General features: G+C 40.9%; 3 protein-coding genes across 5 annotated transcripts; all 3 read left to right on the top strand.

The window, feature by feature from the left end:
* Positions 1 to 63: 63 nt before the first annotated feature.
* On the top strand, positions 64 to 4,983 carry atxn7l3b (ataxin 7 like 3b). 2 transcript variants are annotated; one of them, XM_030077686.1, is made up of 9 exons: positions 64 to 198; positions 756 to 813; positions 928 to 1,051; positions 1,240 to 1,372; positions 1,516 to 1,687; positions 2,161 to 2,261; positions 2,401 to 2,423; positions 3,162 to 3,207; positions 3,903 to 4,983. In XM_030077686.1, the coding sequence occupies exons 3-9, from the start codon at positions 1,001 to 1,003 to the stop codon at positions 3,980 to 3,982; spliced, it is 606 nt and encodes a 201-aa protein (XP_029933546.1). In that variant the 5' UTR covers positions 64 to 198; positions 756 to 813; positions 928 to 1,000; the 3' UTR covers positions 3,983 to 4,983. The 2 variants fall into 2 exon arrangements, with proteins under 2 accessions (XP_029933546.1, XP_029933547.1); XM_030077687.1 differs by having other exon boundaries at positions 65 to 198; positions 759 to 813.
* Positions 4,984 to 5,906: 923 nt separating this feature from the next.
* smarcd2 (SWI/SNF related BAF chromatin remodeling complex subunit D2) lies at positions 5,907 to 16,801 on the top strand. 2 transcript variants are annotated; one of them, XM_030077676.1, is made up of 13 exons: positions 5,907 to 6,481; positions 7,821 to 8,035; positions 9,683 to 9,725; positions 9,835 to 9,957; positions 10,264 to 10,383; positions 11,118 to 11,213; positions 11,871 to 11,972; positions 12,530 to 12,691; positions 12,994 to 13,091; positions 13,899 to 14,037; positions 14,384 to 14,506; positions 15,053 to 15,154; positions 15,287 to 16,801. In XM_030077676.1, the coding sequence occupies exons 1-13, from the start codon at positions 6,332 to 6,334 to the stop codon at positions 15,338 to 15,340; spliced, it is 1,527 nt and encodes a 508-aa protein (XP_029933536.1). In that variant the 5' UTR covers positions 5,907 to 6,331; the 3' UTR covers positions 15,341 to 16,801. The 2 variants fall into 2 exon arrangements, with proteins under 2 accessions (XP_029933536.1, XP_029933537.1); XM_030077677.1 differs by having other exon boundaries at positions 6,332 to 6,481; positions 13,902 to 14,037.
* Positions 16,802 to 17,898: 1,097 nt separating this feature from the next.
* On the top strand, positions 17,899 to 21,796 carry psmc5 (proteasome 26S subunit, ATPase 5). The gene is made up of 12 exons (XM_030078193.1): positions 17,899 to 17,987; positions 18,706 to 18,777; positions 18,868 to 18,937; positions 19,047 to 19,144; positions 19,232 to 19,288; positions 19,608 to 19,838; positions 20,108 to 20,234; positions 20,318 to 20,508; positions 20,801 to 20,899; positions 21,093 to 21,203; positions 21,320 to 21,406; positions 21,607 to 21,796. The coding sequence occupies exons 1-12, from the start codon at positions 17,964 to 17,966 to the stop codon at positions 21,658 to 21,660; spliced, it is 1,221 nt and encodes a 406-aa protein (XP_029934053.1). The 5' UTR covers positions 17,899 to 17,963; the 3' UTR covers positions 21,661 to 21,796.
* Positions 21,797 to 21,815: the final 19 nt, after the last annotated feature.

The raw sequence follows: 21,815 nt of genomic DNA, 5'->3' as shown, positions 1-21,815 counted from the left end.
AGTTGAAGTGCTGATGTGAGGCAAGGCGGGGTCTGACGATCGTGTGGGCGACAAATCCGCTTGTCCAGCCGAGCGGAGCTGACTTGAGTCAATCCTCGGCGGTGCAGCAGCAAGGGAAGGACTTCGTGGAAACTCGTGTAGCGATCGATTGCTACTGCCTGATCTCCCCGATGTGAAGATGGATGCCTGCCGAATTTGGTAAATAAACACAATTACCAATTTGCACGGCCGTGATTGCTGTATTCTTCGCGTTTTGCCTTTTGTAGCGGGGCACAAACATGAGTATTTCTCCCTGACCGGCTGTACGGACACTTGTGAAGGCAGCAGCCGCAGTGCAGCAGTGTTGGGTCGGGGACAAGGCTCGCAGCAGCCCAGTGTGTTTCTTCAACAGCAAAACCATTCAATGAGCGACTAATGTGCAACATTGTGTCTATTTCCTCTGTCGAAAACGTCTGTTACATTCAATTCCCGATGGTCGCTCCTGTCGACTCGGTGCTTTTGTACCGGAGAATGCCGCCTCTTTCAGCGTTAATCCATTATCTTGGCATTTTCAATTCCTCCCCCTATTCATAGCCATGCTCTTTGTTTTGTTTAGCAAGATTTCGGCTAAGCTACATTCATTAGACAGTGGCGATCGAATCAGCTGGTCACTGTTTGTCTGAAAATTGGGCTATTTTGTGTGCAGTTTGTGTTGATCCTCGACATGTTTCAGCACAAAAGCGACGTTAACTTGGCTTTGTGTTGTGTGTTGTTAGTAGGTTATAAACGTGGGAAGTCTGAAATCAACTCCCTGGCAGTGTTCAACGTGCAGTTGTAAGTACATCACATTTTACGGGTCAGCTGTAGCCCTCACACTGTGTGGGAAATTCATTGGTGAAGAGACTATTCTGCCACAACGCTACCAACTGTGTTTCCCTCTCGCTGCAGCCCTGTTTTGGCCGATGCTTGCTGCGCTACAGCATGACCACAGCAGTGTCGGCTCATCTTGTAGTTCTGGCAAATGAAAATGGAGGAGGTTTCAATGTCCAGCCTGGACAACAGCAAGCTGGAGGTACAGTAGAGCAAGGCCATGGCAATATGAGTTATTCAAGCCTTCAGCCTTTGAGTTGCACATTACATCAGCAGTGCCCAGGGCAAATCTGGTGGATGCAAGCTGAGACAGTGACAACATAGCACCAGCCATGAAGTGACACAACTCGGACTTGTGTTTCTTACAAAAGCTTGTTTCTTCCCTGCCAGGGCCTAGCTCAGGACATCCTGTCTGACTTGGTGGAGGATGCGTGCCTGGGCCTTTGCTTTGAGGTCCATCGGGCCGTCAAGCAGGGCTACTTTTTCCTGGATGACACGGACCAAGAAAGCATGAGGGACTATGGTGAGCATGGGGACATTCACTATGAAGTACAATGAAGTACAACTGAATTCACACCAAAGTTTCAAACACTAGATGTTTTGATAAAGCTGCCGAAGAGGAAAGATTGCTTGAACGCTTTCATGCCTTTTGTTTTAAATATCTAGAAATTGTGGACCAGCCGGGAGTGGATGTGTTTGGCCAGGTGTACAACCAGTGGAAGAACAAGGAGTGTGTCTGTCCCAACTGTAGCCGGAGCATTGCAGCTTCACGCTTTGCCCCACACCTGGAGAAATGCCTGGGGATGGGACGCAACAGCAGCCGTATCGCCAACCGCAGGTATGGGACTAAACCAGATAACCGTCCTGGCGTCAAGGTCAATCTTTGCTCACATGAGAGCTAATAAGATCTTACTGCTAAGATGCTTTTAGGACGCGTTGGCTCTTGTGTACAGGAGACAGATGTAAAATTTGTGTTGCAGAGGTTCCCTGCTTCCTGCATTGTCTGGGCCTAATAAAGTCCACTCACATGTCAGTAACAGTCTCTCCTACTCTGACTGTCAGGATTAAGATACATAATGCAATTGATAGTCAGTGCACAAACTAATGTGCAGAGAACGTGACTGCCATTATTGTAATTACACTTTCTTGCAACACAGAGGCGATTATTCAAACGTAGATGTAGCTGTTGAAGGCATAATGGGCTGTCTCAGATCAGAATGAACTTGTTTTATATTCAAGTTGTGATCTCCAGTGAGTTGTGGAAGTAATGCTGAGTCACTGCGTCATGCCTCATCCTCCCCTGTTTTGCAGAATAGTCACCGGTAACAACACCAACAACAAGTCAGAGAGTGACCAAGAGGATAACGACGACGTCAATGACAACGACTGGTCCTATGGGGCAGAAAAGAAAGGTGATGTACTGCTGTTTTTATTAGTTTATTTTTGGTGACATGGTGTTGTACTTCCTAATACAAGTCTTTTAGCACAGATTGACATGCGTGAAATGGCTCAAATGTCAAAATCTAAAACCTGTTATCTTTTCTTTTCCAGCCAAGAAACGGAAATCTGATAAGGTACTTGAAAAAATTCCTTGTGCTTTATTCAGTCTGAGGGAATGTTGCATAGCCCCTCGATGGCGGTGTATCCTGATGTCCCACCCAGTTTATCTCTTAAAGAAATTCAACGCCCCCCTGAGTATCAGGGCTTTGCATGAGAGGAAATCTAGCTGAATTTTGGGGGATGTGATCACTGATTGTGTTTACATGCACATCAATTGGCTGTTAATATTCTGAATTTTCAAATATTCTTAAAATGAGATGATTATGTAGGCACCTTATTCCATTTGTATTTGGGATATGAATATATTTGGACAAGGGATCTTGGATATATTGATCATATTCAAAATATGATTCCGTGTGAACAGCTTATTCAGCATATGCCTTGTGCTCGTGTTTGGGGAATTAGCTGCTAAATATAGGGATATTTTTATTTGGGATGCTGATGAACCCTATGAACAGTATCTTATTTGGCAGGTGCACTATTCTTGGAGAATTATTGTGCATGTAAACACAGTCCTAGTTTTTTAAAGCAACATAGCCATCGTACAAGCCTTAGCATTTTGCTTGAACTGTGCTTTGAACGTTGTATTTCTGGGACATTTCTACTAAATGCATTCTTATTATCACTATCATCGAGCAAGTTATAGTAACAAAGTAAGAACATTTACCAACCAGTTCCAAGATTTACTTGAACCCATTTTATCACTGGTTTACATTCTTGAATACAATTTGATGTTTTTCTTTGCCTCTCAGAATCCAAACTCGCCCAGAAGATCCAAATCATTCAAGCATAAAAGCAGTAAGTTGAAATTAATTCCTAAACTGATACTGGATGTCAACACTGTATACATTTTCAGCATGCAATTTTGAGGAAACCATACTTAAAATTTGATGACACTTAGGCAGTATTATAGGAGTAGGTCAGTATGCAGCGAACTCCTTCTAGGCAGACCTGTGGCAAATAAGATTTTGGGTGAAATTTTGTATTATAGAACAATATAATAAATGCCACAATAGTTGGACAAGCACGGCAAAATATTTGAAAATCTATCCTGAATGATAATAGTAATATAGCATACATAGGTCGCCAAGTTCCTTGACATGATCTGCATGATCCCCCAGCAGTTGTCTCCCATGCCATTTAAAACAATTAATACAATGAAAACAAGAATATACATGAATATAGCATGAAATCACTACACTCACACTGCATGCTCATGTTTACCAGTTGCCAGTTGTTAGTTGTGGTTGATTCAGAAGCTCTTTCTGTATTAATAGAGATTTAATTTGGGCAGATAGGGTGTTGAAGTCATGCTTAAGAGTTTATACCAAGAGGGAGGGTGTATTTTTGCATAAAGATCATGCCAAACACTTTTACGGTATAATAGAAGTCTGCCTATTTAAAAGTGGCTTGTTAATCAAATGTCCTCGTCAATCAAATTACCCCTCAATGAGCTGTTATAAATTAAATGGCTGTTTCGTACTCTTCCTCAGGCATGATGGGACCTCGACGCCGTATGGACAACCAGGAAAGCCCGCGCATGCTCATGAAAGATGAGGCATTCCCTCAGTAATACACTCAGCCACAACCACATATATATTCTCCCATGCACGAACACACACTCATACACAGATACACACACACACACACACACACACACACACACACACATAAACACACAGGGGAAAACAAATAACTTTTCACCCTTGGCTCTTTTTGTCGTTAACACAATGGACATTGATGTTATAGGTGACATCTACGGTGTTTGCTGTTCTGCAAAAGCAGCCCAGACCTACCACTGTATACTTGACTCATTCTACTTTTCACATAATCATCTTACCAACACTCATTTTTCCCCCCTTTTTTCAGTTGATTTTGTTTTGTAAATTATTTGCTTGAGTCCAAAATAATGAGAGATAGACATTTTCACTGCATGGAGGTAGATGCTGGTGTAAGTGATCCAGTGGCCAAGCAGAGGCAGCTGTGCAAAGAGCTACAACTCTTACAAGGTCTGGTTATGTGTGCACTTATGTTGTTTCTTAAAACAGAAGTTATACATGAGGTGCACTTATTCCTTCACAGTTTTAGCTCTCCATTTTTGAAAAAGTAATGACAAGGTGTCATGTTACCTATCAGACAATCATGACTAATGGTTTGTCTTTTATTTTCATCTTCACTAAGATCACACTTCTCTAGGTATGACATTACAATACTGTGTGTGTGTGTGAGTGAGAGAGAGAGTGAGTGAGTGAGAGAGAGAGAGAGAGAGAGAGAGACAACTCTGTCAGTTGTTCATCTGTGGAACCATGTTTTGAAATGTTCAGAAAATGAACCCCTTATTGTACAAGCAGACATTTGCTGTGAAAGCGGGTTTCTTTTGTTTCATTTTTCGGTGGATAGTTGGGCTTGTTTTCTAGCATTTAAAAAATGTCTTTGTATCATGTGTTTACATTGTAAAGGGTTACATGTATCCTCGGTGTGATGTGATAGTGTAAATATTCCAATAGTTGAATTGCTGCTATCATGGCTGAGTTTGTTCATCCGACTACCATAATAAAAGATTTGTTACTGTTACCTTATGTTTTCTTATTTGATGTCTGCAAAGGCATTCAGTGTGGACTTAAGACGAAAAACAAACAACCAAAAAAAAATCTCAGTACTCTAATCCAAAAGCTGGCAAAGATCATGAATAAGCAGGACACCCCATATAACAGGCAGAGAGCTGCCAGCAGGGGACGCTGTTGCTTAAATGATGAAGTAAGCATGTGAGCGCTACTATTTCTATTATTATCACCGGCTGAGATGGGTGGGTACCCCTGTTTAAAGAGAATAATATTGTGAATATAGCTGTACAGATTTTGTCCTTGGGAGACCGATAGACGGTAACAGCGTCAGTCTTCAAAGTAACTCGCTCTGTGGTCAGTTCCCAGAACTGACTAAACATAAGAGTGAGTTGAGCAATGCTGCCTTCCTGTACTCATCCGAAACTCCGAATTCTTAAAGTCATAAATATCATTTTCTACCATGCTCGTCACATACTCAATTGCTGATAGTCAGAAAAATATTAACAACATTGACTTTGGAATTAAAATATTTTTGGAGGATGGCTGATGTATGATTTAAGTGCCACAGACAAAATGAAGTACACAGTCACGTTGATAATGCTTTAATTTACTAGCTAAAATCTGGAAATTAGTAAATTCTATATGTGTTACATTAGAGAAAATAGAACACACAACGGACCAGGTTTTTACATGGCACGCCAAACAGTTGCATTCACTACTTTGTTGGTCTGTTTATGTGCGTTTAAACAAAGCATATTGTTGTGTATTGTCACTATACCGCCTCCCAGCCACTAAAACCAAAAGAAGACGAAGAAGAAGCTACCGCCTCCGTGAACCAGAGGTGTGGCGCGGCATGAATACACACCGCACATGGGAATCACAATATTTCTGGTCGCACCTGAAGGCAGCACGAGGCACGCACGCAGCTGAACATGAATAGTTGATAGGCAGTTCAGTTGGTCAGGCGTGGGGTTAGCTGTTATAGCTGTTAACGTGTTTTTTCTTCAACCAAACAGTGGAACAACCGAAAAGATAGCGAGGTTTAGCAAACTCAAGGATAACGAAGGGGGAGGGGATGACAAGCACAGCGGCCACCACTTGGTGTCCAAAAACAAGAAAAAAAACACAGTCGTTCTCGGTGAAGCAAACCCCGGAACTTGAAACGTTAGCCAACTAGCTAGCAGTAGCTAGCTTTTTGTTGACAGTGTGGTCGCTGTCAGAGCCGAGCCTGACCTTATCTGAAGTAACTGTGAATTTTTAGTCGTTGCTTGGACGTTCAGCTGGCAGCTTGCTAGACTCCGCGTTACACGGGATTTGTAAAAGTTTCTGTAACTTTCAACCACTTGTAGCTTTGAGTAATGGCTTCAAGAGGAGGCTTTTCGGGTCCTCCGATGAATCCAAATGTGAACCCCATGAACGCTGGACACGCTGCGGGAATGAGGATACCAGGAATGCCGCAGCCTCCGGCGGGATACCCCCGATCCATAAACAGCGTCCCCCAGTACCAGGTGGGTTGCTGCTTGCATTGTATTTATCATAAAATACCAGGCTGGTTAGTGCGATCTTTAGTGACAAGCGGAAGGTGTGTGAAGTCGGTGGTGTGCCTGCTTCCTTCTCTTGGTTTACGCAGTTATTTATTTATTTGTATTAAATGCAAAATCCTACAAGTGGATTTATACTAAAAGTCCCCGATTTAGGCAAGTACATCAGGGAGAAATAAAATTGAGAGCTTAAGTATTTAGTTATAAGGTGTGAACATTACTTCCGCGTTTGAAAAGATTTTGTAGTTTCCTAAATTAGGCTGACATTTTTTAAGGTGGGTGTACTTGTGATTGATGGTTATTGCAGTGTGTGTTGTCGATTTCTGGTCTTATTTAAGTAACTGATAGTAGGACAATGCTGTTCTTTTGTGCATGAGAGAGAGAAAGAGAGAGAAATATTGGCATTCACGTGGCTGCCCTTAACCTCCTGTCAAGTTGCGGGAAAACAATAGTTTATTTTATCATGACCACCATCTGTCACAAACAAAAACGAAATCTGCATATGTCTTGCCGCCATCTGTAGCTTCACATGACCTGTAGCTAATTTAGACTTGCACTGATCCCTTAGCTTGTCAATTAGGTACGCATGGATGCAGATATTTGCTTCTCTCTTACGAAAAAAGAGCAGGCTAAGTCGACAGTGACACATTTAGAAACAGAAAATTAGCATGAACATTTCATAATAAATTAGATCATCTAAGAAAAGAAGAAAAGGAGAGGGGTGAGATGTAGAGAGAAAATACACTGGCGCAGAGAGGAAGCTGGGACAGCTCAAATGCAGATTTTTATCAGTGCTTGTAATTTTCTTTCACCTTGATTATGCTTTTATTTTAATGAGTAATGGTCAAAGTTCTTATGCAAATAGAAAGAAATTGAGTACCGTGTACCACTGGGTGATCTTCTGTTATTGATATCATGATATGAGATGAAATATTGTCTGGGATTTTGGACTTTGTAACATCGAGACAGCATGAATGCTGTCTTCCTGGTTAGGCTGCATTACAGTAAAACAATGCAGTTTTGCCTCCATCTGCTTGGTCATTTTATCTACTTTTCTAATGGTTGTTTATGAAAGGTTTTGTCAAAAATATTGTGATATTTGAGTTTGCCCATATCGCCTAGTCCTACTATCAATCGGGGCATCATGTATCCACCAAACATCCTATATCAAAGTGATACAAAATCATTAAATGCGTTTTTATTATTTTGTTTATTTCATCATGCCTCTAGAGCTTGTTCCACTCTACTGCGTTTAATGTGTTCATCATTCACAAATCATAATCTTAGCTCTCCCCCCCTTGTTTAGCGCCCAGGGATGCCACCCACAAGGGGAGGGGGCCCTTTGGGGGGTGTAGTGTCAATGGGGGCCCAGCTCCCGGGGCCCTCTTATGGTAGTGGGAGCATGCCCATACGACAAGCCATGGGGCCTCCGAGCATGGATGCCTCAAGGAAGAGGTTCCTTCATCATCAGCAGCAGCAACAGCAGCAGCAACAAGGAGCGCTGGGAGGCCTAAGACGCGGGTAAATGTTGGATTGCTGTGTGTGTGTTTTTGCTTGCGTGTCACAGAGAAGAAAAGAAGGAATCAGTGCTGAGGATGATGATTCACCATGACACAGTGGGACAAATTGTGGATTGGCAATGCCACAGCTTTTATCACATTGGTCCAGACATAACTGTCACATGCAGTATTTGCCAAGCCCCTTTTTTCTTGAACTTGAAATAATACTGGGTATTCAAATGACTGCATTGTTTTGTTTCATTCATGCACAACATTTGCATTTACTCTCCTCCTTAACTTCATGGCAAGTTTTCAGTAAGCAGGATTAGTATGGAGAACTTATGTTGTTATTCTGTCACAAATATTGAAATTTCCACCTAATTTATACATTAAAGTAGTCACTCTTTGCAGCATCAGCATAAGTTATGTTTGTCCTAGTGGCTAGGTTGTTGATGGATAAAATTTGGACATCTCTGCCTCTGGGAACCAGTCAATGCTTGAACAAACTTGTGGTGGAAAGGAAAGATTTTATATCACAATTGACCATCATATGTAGCATCTGCTAAAATTTAAATTAAAAAAGTTAACTATGTCAAAGTGCAGGTCATTGTCTGATCAGACCTGTTTTCTCAGAAATGTCAGAGTGTAGTGTTCATGCTTAAATGTATCATACAGTTTTAATACACATGAATTTTAAATTCCAACAATAATTTTCCATATCTAGTAAGTAGTGTTTGCCATTTTATCTGTTTTAAATGACAAACAAGTCAACTCTTGCATATAATGTTAAATACACATTGTTGTTCCTATGACAAATAAGCATCCCACTGCATTAAGGTTGTGTCTTTACTTCTACAGTCAGTTTGTTGAGCTTCTGTACAGCTCAACACACCCTAGATCAGATAACACAAAGTGACCTCAACACTAGATAGAAGCATCTCATGACCAGCCCTTAATGCCCTCAAAGCAGCAAAGATGTAGTGGGTATTTTTGACTTCAAAATAACCATTGATGCTCCTTGCTTGTAAATCTGGTGAGCCATGATGTGTGGCATTATTTACAGTTTCATCCACAATGCGTCTCTTGTCTTCTGAGGTTTGTCTCATAACAATGATTAGCTTAGTATAGGAGGATCAGGGAGCCACAGGGCAGAAAGTTTCATCTTGAACTCTTACAAAAGTTCCTGAGAATTAAATTTACTCCTAATGACAGAGGGCTTTTGTTATTTAGGCAGCTGTGGTGATAAGTGGGAGCCTTAGATTCTCAGTTTGAGGACTAGTGGCCAAGATCATTAAAGCACAGTGTGACTTTTTCACATATCCATAGCCAAATAAAAGGCCCTCATGTGTATTTTCTTTTGTGTTGAGAGTTAGTTTCTTATAAAGTGTCAGTAAGAGTCTTTTTGTAGCTGTGCAAGTTGATAATAACAGGATCAGAAAATATGAAGCATTTGCCAAAAGTGACATCTACAATTTGAAAAACAAAATTAAATGATTTTTTTGAGGGAACATGAAACAGAAGTCAGTGGTTGAATTAATAATTCAACATACTAATACACACCGGAAATATTTTAGAGAGTGAATGTCAGGCAGTGTTTTTACAAAATGGACAATGGACATATGCTTTGAAAATTAATGTGCATACATATTTTCTTTCACATATGTTTTAGGGCAAAAAGACGCAAGATGGCTGACAAGGTTCTCCCACAAAGGGTAGGCCAACTTTTACCTCTTAAATCACATCTTAAATGGATCCCTGTTCCCTTTTGATCGTGGTTGGCTGCAGTTCCTTGACAATGAAGTCCTGCTGTTGGCTCTTTAGATCCGAGACCTGGTCCCAGAGTCCCAGGCCTACATGGATCTTTTGGCCTTTGAGAGGAAACTGGATCAGACTATTGCCCGCAAGCGCATGGAGATCCAGGAGGCCATCAAGAAGCCCATTACGGTATTGCCCCATGATAGTTTATGGTCAGCTTTTAATATAATGAATGAAAGTGATGTTTTGTGATAACGTTCAGGCTTTGTGCAGCTCTGCCAAGTCATAATGTTTTATGCAAGGAAAGAGAGAACATTAAATGGCTGTCTTAGATGTATAATTTATTACAGCTTGTTGTTTTGTCTGAGAGCTGTCTGCATCATGCAAAGTGTACTTGCCATTTGAATCTGATCAAATTGTTCATGCTACACAGTTTTCAATGGAATATCTGACATGTTGAGTTTTTCATGTGCTCTCTCATCTTCTGTCTCACAGCAAAAGCGCAAGCTTCGGATCTACATATCCAACACATACACCCCTGGCAAGCTTGAGGGTGAGGAGGCGGAGAAGGTGTCCTCCTGGGAACTGAGGGTGGAGGGCAAACTTCTCGAGGATGTAAGAGAACAAAACAATCACTACATCTGAATCTTTTTGCCCTTGCCCTGTTCCTCTCATCACGGCATTGTCTGGCTCCAAAGCATTTCAGGCTCTGTTATTGTGTTGCTGAAAACTTCAGAGTCATTCAGCCCTGGTTGGCCTGTGTCCTTGGCTCACACCACGCAACCAGATGTGTGTTTACCCCACCACCCTCCACCCCCTAGCACACACACACACACACACACACACACACACACACACACAAAAGCAAGCTCATGTTCCCCTTTGAAACAGGGAATTGAAACCACTGGCCGTTACGTGCCACGAGCTGACATGTATCCCCTCCCTCCATCAGTTCCAACTCAAACTCATTGTGTCAGTTGGGCCACATGAGAAAAAGAGGATTTTTTTCCCTGCTCTTTTTCCCCTTTTCCTCAGTGGTTAAGGCATGCGTGGGAGTGTTGGAGGGAGGAACAGAAATAGAAAGGGATGTGAGGGAATGAGTGAGAATGGGGTGAGAGGGGGCATGTTGCGCAAACACACCCTTTGGCAGGACTGGGAAGAGGGCGGGGGGTGCAACAGTGCTTGCTAGTTCTCCACAATTTTGTGCCTCCCCAGCTTCAACCACCCCCTATGTGGTCAGAGCCAAAACAATGCAGCTGCACAGACCGACACAACAACATAATGAAACTTAAATAGCAATCTTGTTTGTCTTTTTTTTCACACTCTTTTTATGCCATTTCTATTTGTAGCCCGGTAAGCAGAAGAGGAAGTTCTCATCTTTCTTCAAGAGCCTGGTAATTGAGCTTGACAAGGAGCTCTATGGACCTGACAACCACTTGGTTGAGGTATAACATAGTTTTGAAAGCGTTTTCCACAAACATATCAGTGCAAATGAAGTGCATGGACCCAAAAAAGTCACAATCACAAGTCTGTTTCCCAGCCCTGGACGAAAAACAGAAATCAGCTGGAATCATTCAAATTTTGGAACCACGCTTTTCGGGGCCTGTTTGACAGGGCAGTGGGATTGTTAAGAGCCCTTAAAGAATCTCGAAGGGAACTGTTTTGGGATGCACAGCCCAAAAATCCTGTGTGACTACTATGTGAACCCTCAACTTTATGATAGGTTCAGATTGAACCGTTCCAAAATCTTTTGATTCCAGTTGAGTTTCTCCATATTTATAGGATTTTCTCATTGGGCTCTAAAACAATGTTTTGATCTTGTCAAGTCTCCAACATAAGCAGCATGCCCACTGTGTCCAGCTCACTTGACTGAATAATTACTTCTCTGTTGAGTATCTCACACACAATAAACAGCAGTGGTAATACAAGTAAGCCACAAGTTTGCAGTGATTGCTTCATGTGGTGATAGTGGTGCCTAAGCATTATCATATGGCAGCGTTTGCAAATGCCTACATACAGCAACTTCTCCCCTTTTATTCATTAGACGATGGATTCCACTTATTTTAGACTGATTGCCCCCTCTACATTTATTTTTCTGCTAGTGGCATAGAATGCCCACCACTCAGGAGACAGATGGCTTCCAGGTCAAAAGACCCGGCGATGTGAACGTCAAATGCACCCTACTGCTAATGCTTGACCATCAGGTTTGTGTGCACACTTTTCACTCAGTTATCATCTTGCAAATAGTAGTTGTATGCCTGGGTAGTACTACTTTATCAGCCCTTTTGCAATACAAGGAGGTGGAGACCTCAAATTCCCAAAAGCTTAAAGATACAATGTAGTTTGTACTTTAGGCCTGCCATGACCAAGGGGACAGTGTATCACACATGCAGTGTAGACAGTGCAACTTTTAAAATTTCACAAAGTCAGGCTTTGCAAATGTATTTTGATGTATGAAATGCATTCATTTCATACGCCTCACAGACACAATGTATTATCATGAGTAATTTTGACTGTAAACAAAACAAAGTGTGTTTATGAGGAAAACGATATTGGGTACCTTTAAATCTGGTATATGATGGACATGCCAAAGTCCCATAATACCATGAGCATGTATTTTGTTGTTGCACCACAAAGAATCAAACTAATATAGTTGGCTGCACAGCACCAGTGTCTAGATATATGCTCCCTACCATCCTCATATCCTTCCCACTTCACTCCTCCCACTAACAGTGTGTGACATTGCCCCGTTCTTTTTCAGCCTCCTCAGTACAAACTGGACCCACGGCTGGCACGTCTGCTGGGTGTGCACACCCAGACACGGGCCAGCATAATGCAGGCCCTGTGGCTTTACATCAAAAACAACAAGCTGCAGGATAGCCATGAGAAGGAGTACATCAACTGCAACCGCTACTTCAGACAGGTAGCCTACAGGAACGGCATTCACAACAGACAAGCACACAGAGCTGCTAAATGCCTCCCACTGGAGTTTTTACTGTTTTAATGATCATATTTCTCAGTGTTGCCTTAACTATTGCATATGCTTTAGAAAGACTTTTTATTAACCATAACATGAGATATGTGACCATATCAGAAATTTAAGTCTTCAGCTGATACCCAGTATGTCTCTTTTTAAAGAATTTTTCATGGCTTATTGCAAGATAAATTGATGTCCAAGTTTGGCTACAGTGGGTCCAGTTCTCTCTGTCCTCTAATGCTGTGCAGATTTTTGGCTGTCCTCGCATGAGGTTCTCTGAGATCCCCATGAAACTGGCGGGCTTGCTTCAGCACCCTGACCCCATCATCATCAATCACATCATTAGGTAGGGATGCATGTCCCATATGTTTCTCCCTTTCTCCTTCTCTCTCTCTCTCTCTCTCTCTGTGTGTGTGTGTGTGTGTGTGTGTGCGCGCATGCACATGAATCATATTGGCTGAAATTGTTTTATTCTGTAACAGTACTTGTGTTTTTTTTTTTTTTTGTATATATATAATAAATCATTTTATTTGTCTGTCAAAGGCTATTGCTGTAGCTAGGGCGTCAGTATCAGTTTTACTGGCTGATAGTGCCAAGTACATTGATACTGCCATTTATTTCATTGATAATGCACTAATGGAACTAAATAGTTTTTACAACATTTTCTTTTTTTGTTTTTAATTATTTTTAGCATGGTGAACTTTTAAATAACTGTCAAAAGATGAGAATACATACATTTATGGTTGTTTTACAAATCGTCTGTGGCTGAAACAGATTATAGTTACAGATTACAGTTAATTTATGATAATAAATTACAGCTGTGAAATACCCTCCAGTATGGAGTAGATCTTTGTCACAGTTACTCCTCTAGAGCTGATTTAAGGTGTTCTTTTCAAGGGGACATCCATCTCTAATTTATTTGTCTACTCGTTTTCCATAGCAGTATAACAGAAATGGATGGTTTGCTTTTAGCTCACTGATTGCTGCAAATTTTTTCCACAGTTATCTTATCCGTATGAAATAGCTTATCATTTATCAGCTTTACTACTGCAAGTCTCCCCTTAACAGTTTTCCTTCAGTGTAACTGTTTCTCCCATGTTATAATCAGACTTCTGAATTCTGACTACCTGTATTTATCTTGTTTCCCTGTAAGCAGCGTGGACCCCAATGACCAGAAGAAGACGGCTTGCTATGACATTGATGTTGAGGTAGATGACCCACTGAAGGGACAGATGAACAGCTTCCTGTCCTCCACAACCAACCAGCAGGAAATTGCTGCCTTGGAGATGAAGGTATGGCCTTCCAACCCAGCACTGATGTCTACAATTAACAGGCTTTGTAACCAAAGGGAAATATGAAGATGAAATTTAAGACAGCATTTTTCCCATGAAAAACCTACGTGACATCACGGCTGTTATATAATACTCACTGTGTTACATTGTTTGCTGTTAATTGCTGCTGTCTGTTGTTAACAGAGCAGATATTCATTCATATGAAAATGTTATGAATTATTCAAATTTGAGGTACAGTTGACAAGACTAACTTTAAGAAAGAGGTTGTCTTGCTTTGGAAGTTGATCATTATCTTGTACATGGAGTGTTGTCCATTCAGGCGTGTTGGTTTCTGTATACCCTGCAGATCCATGAGACGATCGAGTCCATCAACCAGCTGAAGACCCAGAGAGACTTCATGCTGAGCTTCAGCAACAATCCACAGGATTTCATTCAGGACTGGCTTAAGTCTCAGTGCAGAGATCTGAAGGTAAACGGCCACCAGCTCCACATACTCATCTCTCCACTAGTCAATGAAGGATGTGATACTGTTTCCTTTAAGAATAGTATTGTTCTATAAAATTATGTTCTCCTATCTACCAAGTACAATATGATGAAATGAGTGAATCTGTTGAAATAAAGAGTTGACAAAATAATACAAATACATACAAAATGAAAGGTCAGTGTCAGTGGGGTTGTAGTCATTTTAGCAAATATAATCAACCTTCCATACCTTCACTTGTTGAAGCTACATTTCTGTTCCCACTATGTCAGTACAGGTATCCTCTTGTCATAGCAACAAGCATCTTCCTGTTTTATTGATACTAGTTTCTATAGTACTTAACCTTGAATGTTTCATTTGAATATTTCAAATGAAATGAAATGGAATATCAAACAGGAGCTCTAAAGTAGAACTGTTTTGTATGCAACATTTGTCAGTGACTCAGTGATACTTTGTCAGTTTTTACATTAATGCAAGTAAAACCCTTACTTTAACATTTTCCATACAATATCTGGTATTTATTTATTTTTCCAGTTGATGACGGATGTGGCAGGGAACCCGGAGGAGGAAAGGAGGACCGAGTTTTACCAGGCTGCCTGGCTGCCAGAGGCAGTGGGCAGATACATTTACTCCAAGGTAGGTAAACACAAAGCCCACACCTACTGGATCTACTAATATTTAATGCTGCTGAATGTTCCTGCTTAAGTTAATTTCAGGCCCAGTTAATGATGTACTTATTTTCTAACACTAGTTCTTCCTTTGTTTTAGGTGCAGCAGAGAAAACAAGAGTTGGAGCAGGTGTTGGGTATTCGACTTACCTGAATGCATAATATCAAAATATTCCAACCAGTTTTAAAAAAAAGTCAGTTTTACACCTCACATTTTAAAATCTCAAATTGAAATTGGAATTGGCTTGGAAATCAACAAGCAAATGTTGCAGTTTGTGTTCTTTCTGTCACAAGCCATCCTTGAGGACATGATGAGATACAATCTTTAATGCCAGCTTTGTCTTTATTATCGTCCCACAGTTAACAGTTCTAAAGAAAATAGAGTATATAGAACCGATTTAAAGATTTACATATTCTTAATAGAAAAAAATGCCTTTCAATGTTGTTTTGAACCGGTGGTTCATACAGGCTTTGCCTTGATTTACAATATGTTCGTATTTGTTTATGGTACAGTTTGCTTAAAAATGTTTAAGTATTGGTGCTTTCTAGGTGATTTCACCTATAAGTGCCACTTTGAAAGGGTTTCTGCAAACCCTAATTTTTTGAAAGCCATAACCTTCTGGTAGGAACAATACCTGATGTCTGGTAACATCTCAGTAAGCCAGAGTTGTAAGGCAAGGTAGAAATGAAGAGCTTCATTACTAAATGCTACATATCCATATTGGAAAAATTGTTGCCACTTGAAATTCACATTTATTATTTCAAAAACCTTCAGATATTTGAGATTCTGTCCTCAACTCTTAAGTCTTAAAGATGTCTCATAACTTAAATAGTAACCTATAAGGTGCTATATTTTGATACTAACAATTTCACAAATGTAAGTGCCATTTATTTCAAATGGCGGATGTCTCATTTGAAGTGAAACTCTTCAATAATAATATGCAAGAATCCATGTTTTCAGGAAAATTCTGTTCTGGGGAAGGATGTTTTGGGAGCTCCTCATTTGTATAAGGACACAAATCCACTCAGTCCAGCCGTTGTAATTTAGTGAATAAGAGACTTTTTGTACTGGTTGAATGTTTACATGCTGTTTTCTTCATTTATTGTTGGGGTGTTTTGTTGTCTTGATGCCGGGAGGGATTTTTTTTTTTTTTTTTTTTTTTTTTTTTTGCCGTATATGTGGGTCGAGGGAAGCTTCCCTACAGAGAGTACATTTGATTCATACCTCTTTAGGAAGTTAACTGGTATTGATAAAATAGGAATGAAAATTGTAGTATGTCAACTAAACAATGCACCAAATTGTTGTGTGTAGTTCATAATTTTTTTTTTTTTTTTTGAGTTAATGTTAGCGTACATTTACATTTAAATGCTATTTTGGCAGGGTTTTACTTGAGGGATATCTCCAAATGTCTTTGAACATTCCATAATTGTAAATGTGTCACTTTGCCAAAACTCTTGATGTGAAAGAGGCACTTAGATTTTGAGAAATGTTGCTGTCTTTTTTTTACTACAGCATCTTTGTAAAATATTTGCATGTTTGTGTATCATCAATCAAAAGCCTTTATCTTTTTTATACGTTTGGAGTTTTTTGTACAATAAATACACCTGCAAAAGATCATGGTGTTAGAGGTTGTTTTTTTTTTGTTTGTTTTTTTTGCCATAATATATTTTTACACACAGCACTTAAATAACCATCTTGACAAGGCCAGACTCTTGTGTGATGAGTTTTATGTATGATGCCATCTGTGGCCTAATATTTGCAGCACTCAGTTGCTGCTGAAAGTTGAACTGAGGTCGCGTTCATGTTCAGGCTGGTTGAAAAGCTTGTGCCTCTGCAGAATAGGAGTGTTTCAACAGGTAAGGCTGGTCCTGCCTGTTTCAAAGAGTTGACAATACCTATTGACAGTGAGGGAAAGACAACAACAAATTTCCTCTCAAGTAGAAGTACTGTGACATTGGTATTTTACTTGAGTAGAACTACTGCTGTAAAAGCAAAAAGTAGCTAATTTAAAATATACTCTGTGTAAAAGTTAGAGTTAAAACAATGACTCCCTTTTTTCCCACCTATTCCACATTTTTGCCGGCTGAGTCTAGAGGTCCTCGCCTCTATCGCCATATATAATTTTTCATCATGCACCTCTTATTGGAAATTTGGAAATGACAAAAAGTAGAACCTCCAAAGAAGAAGCCGATTCCTCCTCTCATCTTTGCAGACTGAGCGTTCACCGTGAAAGGCTTCACACTCTGTCACTGATCATTTGCTCTCTGTAACGGATATGATTTAAAATGTAGTGAAGCGCCATAATCAAGAAAAAAACATGTACTTAAGTGGCTTGAAAAAATACAAAAAGGTGAAAGTACACAAAAGTTACTCAATTACAGTAACGTGAGTAAATGTAATTAGTTACTTCCACCTCTGCCTGTTGACCACTCTTCAATACCAGCCAATCTAATTAAGTTCTTTAGAGTACTGCCCTGATTTAGTAAACCCTAACATGACACGGGACCGAATGGTGTTAGGAGCTGTATGTCTGACATTATGAACTTATTTATAAAATATCATTAATAGTCATGATGATCATACATGCGATTTGATGACCACTTGGTGCTCATATAGAGGCTCGTCAACAGATATTACGCCCACTACCTGAAAAACAATGTGCAGTTACCAATAAAACCTGTAGGTGGCAGTAATGTGTGCATTCACTTGACAAAAAAAATCCTGAAGAAGAATGCCGGAAGTGCAAGCGCTGTCAAACGGATGCTAAAATTTCAAGATGGAGGTGGACGGGATGGATCATGTAAGCGAGTTTTCTATCATTTTGTTGCCTTTCTGGCTATATTTCCCACGAAACCTTGCTTCTACGGTGTTAATTGAAAAGCTGATGAGGATAATTTGTAAAATGAGTGTGCGAGGGTGCTGAAAATACTGAAATGACGTATCTTGTGAGACAATGAATGCATACAGTGCTAAGAAAGCTGCCCATTTGCTGTCTCATTGTAGCTAGCTAAGACGCCTAGCATTAGCCGGCCAGCTAAAGTTTGCTGTCAGACACCTTAACTCTTTAGCCCTCCACTTACACTATTAACACAGCTATGTCCGCTGTTATTTTTACATTTAAAACACGTATATTTGCCAGCTAAATTAACTGGAATACAGCCCGATATCTGTAGTATCTCCCACCTAACAAGTAGCTTCAAAATTAGCTGTTTTTTATGTTCAAACCGACAATGAACGAGGTGAATTGTGCATATAAAGTTAAATGTAAATATTGGTTATTGCGGTCAGTCACAGTGTTTGGCATTGGTCGGATTTGTATTGCCAGTCAGCTTTCACATTGACTCAATTCATTTCCTTAAGGTAGTTTCAGTAAAATGATAAGAGAAGCATTTTATCGGTGGTCTTAGCAAATGTTATGCCAGTGTTAGTCAGCGGTTTCAGATAACATGAGACTCATCAGCTGTTCCCTCACATTATGTTGTTGCTCATGCGTTGATGTGATGTTTTGTCCATGACAGATGGAGATGGGGGAGAGTAAAGGAGGCTCAGGGCTCCGGCAGTATTACTTGTCTAAAATAGAAGAGTTACAGGTAAGAGGGCTCAGTATTTCTGCAAACTCTGCTGTTTGATTGAACAGTTTCTCTTTGCTTATCAAACTGGACCCGATGTTTTCTCTCCAGTTGACAGTGAATGAAAAGAGCCAGAATCTCAGACGTCTGCAGGCGCAGAGGAATGAGCTCAACGCTAAAGGTACACTTTGTTTCTGTGACAGATCTCTTTCAAGGCATAACCTCTCTCTGTTAAACAGAGCTGTGCAGAGGCTGTGCTTACTAAAGTCAGAATTTTCCTGTGATCTTAGTGCGTCTGCTTCGTGAGGAGCTGCAGTTGCTCCAGGAACAGGGATCCTACGTGGGAGAAGTAGTTCGGGTCATGGACAAAAAGAAAGTGCTGGTCAAGGTAAATACTGCACATTGCAACTTATTTTAAACTGACAACGAGCCAGTCCTTAAAGCTAACTCTCCTCACTTTCCTCACATTTTTTAGGTGCATCCAGAGGGAAAATTTGTTGTGGATGTGGACAAGAACATTGACATCAATGATGTAAGTACTCTAATTTTGTTTTTTTGTTTTTTTTTTGTCATTTTTGTTGACTTAATCATGACTGTAGTTTTAAATATTTAGTTGTGGTGGTATTGTTTTCATGGTGACCATAGATAAACAGCACAAATGTGAGGCAGATATCACAGCATTGACATACACTTGAGACAGAATAAACAACCTAACCAAATGCGACAGAGATTTAAAGAATAATAAAGATGCAATATTTTTACTTCTCTGTACAGTTACGTACTAAGGAATATTTAAGTTAAAGTGAGTAATTCTTTTACTAATAATTTCTGATTTGTCACACCCTGACCAGGTGACTCCAAATTGTCGCGTGGCTCTGCGCAATGACAGCTACACCCTCCATAAGATCCTGCCCAACAAGGTGGACCCCCTGGTGTCCCTGATGATGGTGGAGAAGGTGCCGGACTCCACCTATGAAATGATCGGAGGCCTGGATAAGCAGATCAAGGAGATCAAGGAAGTGATTGAGCTGCCTGTCAAGCACCCGGAGCTCTTTGAGGCTTTGGGTATCGCACAGCCCAAGGTGGGTAAACAACACAAGAGCTGATGTATTAAGCAAAAGAGCTGTTACTACTTGCACTGTTGTAACAGCAGACTCTTTTAATGACCTCTTAACCATAAATGAGAAATTCACCCTCTACAAGTAGGTGACAGCAGCACTTCTGATAGGGATTTTGTGTCTTGCTGACAGCTGAGACGCTTGGTGTTGTAGGGACTCCCAGATGAGATACACTTACCTAATCCCTATGCCACCCCTGTGGTTCTCATCTGTTTCCCTCTTTGTGCCCTCAGGGTGTGCTGTTGTACGGGCCCCCAGGCACAGGGAAGACCCTGCTGGCTAGAGCTGTAGCCCACCACACCGACTGCACCTTCATCAGGGTTTCTGGCTCCGAGCTCGTCCAGAAGTTCATCGGAGAGGGTGAGCTCCCAATGCATGGGGTCATGCAATTCAAATGTCTGTCAAAAACAGGTTATCTGAACGTGATTCCCCTTTTTTCACAGGTGCCCGTATGGTGCGCGAGTTGTTTGTCATGGCCAGAGAGCACGCTCCCTCCATCATCTTCATGGACGAGATTGACTCCATTGGTTCGTCTCGTCTGGAGGGCGGCTCGGGAGGAGACAGTGAGGTGCAGAGGACGATGCTGGAGCTGCTCAATCAACTGGATGGCTTCGAGGCCACCAAGAACATCAAGGTAGCACACACACAAATTTTCATCTGGTATACCAAAATGGATCTTTTATCATGCATTTTAGCGTAGAAGATACAGAGCACCCTCTCCCACAGTTAATGTATTCAACAGATATCCATACGTTATCTCTGGTAGTGCTTATTCATACTTTATTTGGCAAGGTAGTCTGAAACTTATGATGTTTGAATAATTTAATCATAAATATTCTGTTGAAGCTGTAATGTCTTCTGTGTCGTTTGACCAAATATCCACTCTCTCTCTCTGTCTTTTCCTCTCCCTCCGTTCTCCCACACAGGTCATCATGGCCACCAACCGTATTGACATCTTGGACTCAGCTCTGCTCAGGCCAGGCAGGATCGACAGGAAGATTGAGTTTCCCCCTCCCAATGAAGAGGTAATTACTGCTCCAGGTTCACACTAAACACTGTGTAGTCTCCTTGGCTGCCTGTAAGATCATTTTATAAGGTCGCTGTATTGGTTAAGCTAATTAACGGTGGAATTTATTCATTTTCTCACTAAAATCAGTGCTGTGTACTTTGGCTAATTCTATTTTATTGCATGCTGTTTTTTTTTTTTTCCACCACCAGGCCCGTTTGGACATCCTGAAGATCCACTCCAGGAAGATGAACCTGACACGCGGCATTAATCTGAGGAAGATTGCAGAGCTCATGCCTGGAGCCTCAGGTGCTGAGGTTAAGGTGAGAGGCTCAAACTATTTAAAATTGGACCACTGCCTCGTACCAAGTTGGGGCAATAAGTAGTACTCAGCAAGCCTTTTTCAACCTTTACTCTGTGTGTGTGTGTGTGTTGTTAGGGTGTGTGCACAGAGTCAGGGATGTACGCTCTGAGAGAGAGGAGAGTTCACGTCACTCAGGAGGACTTTGAGATGGCTGTGGCAAAGGTTAGTATGATCAGTTTTTCTCTGGTGTGTCCTCTCCTAACCCTGTGGTGTTTGGACCTCCAGTTAGCTCAGCTGTCTCTTCAGCAGCAGCAGGTTTCCAGCATTACTCCCTCACCCATTTTGTGATACTGTACATTTTCAGTGATAATGTACATTTCTGCTCCTGTACCCCCTTGAGTGTTCCGTGTTCTCTTCACCAGGTGATGCAGAAAGATAGCGAGAAGAACATGTCCATCAAGAAGCTCTGGAAGTAAACGGCCTTGTGTATTCTTGCAGAGACCCCGCCCCCCCTGCAAACACATATGTATATTTTTCTTCTTTTGTTTATGGTTTGGTTTGTAATTGTTACATAAGTCATTCTAAAGTAAATGATTTCTCCAAATAATACTGGATGGCTGATGGCTCTTTA

This window comes from Myripristis murdjan, chromosome 19 (genome assembly GCF_902150065.1).
Source record: "Myripristis murdjan chromosome 19, fMyrMur1.1, whole genome shotgun sequence".
Taxonomy (NCBI): Eukaryota; Metazoa; Chordata; class Actinopteri; order Holocentriformes; family Holocentridae; genus Myripristis; species Myripristis murdjan.
Note: the sequence above shows the minus strand (reverse complement) of the source record. Positions and strands in the feature narration are given on the sequence as shown.

Bases quoted from the DNA above. Each gene is read 5' to 3' on its own strand.
- atxn7l3b (XM_030077686.1), top strand. From the start codon at position 1,001: ATGAAAATGGAGGAGGTTTCAATGTCCAGCCTGGACAACAGCAAGCTG. The intron at 2,262-2,400 runs GTGATGTACTGC...TTTCTTTTCCAG, and splicing joins CTATGGGGCAGAAAAGAAAG to CCAAGAAACGGAAATCTGAT. The intron at 2,424-3,161 runs GTACTTGAAAAA...TTTGCCTCTCAG, and splicing joins AGAAACGGAAATCTGATAAG to AATCCAAACTCGCCCAGAAG.
- smarcd2 (XM_030077676.1), top strand. From the start codon at position 6,332: ATGGCTTCAAGAGGAGGCTTTTCGGGTCCTCCGATGAATCCAAATGTG. The intron at 9,726-9,834 runs GTAGGCCAACTT...TTGGCTCTTTAG, and splicing joins ACAAGGTTCTCCCACAAAGG to ATCCGAGACCTGGTCCCAGA. The intron at 14,507-15,052 runs GTAAACGGCCAC...TTATTTTTCCAG, and splicing joins CTCAGTGCAGAGATCTGAAG to TTGATGACGGATGTGGCAGG.
- psmc5 (XM_030078193.1), top strand. From the start codon at position 17,964: ATGGAGGTGGACGGGATGGATCAT. The intron at 19,145-19,231 runs GTAAATACTGCA...CACATTTTTTAG, and splicing joins AAAAGAAAGTGCTGGTCAAG to GTGCATCCAGAGGGAAAATT. The intron at 20,235-20,317 runs GTGAGCTCCCAA...CTTTTTTCACAG, and splicing joins CCAGAAGTTCATCGGAGAGG to GTGCCCGTATGGTGCGCGAG.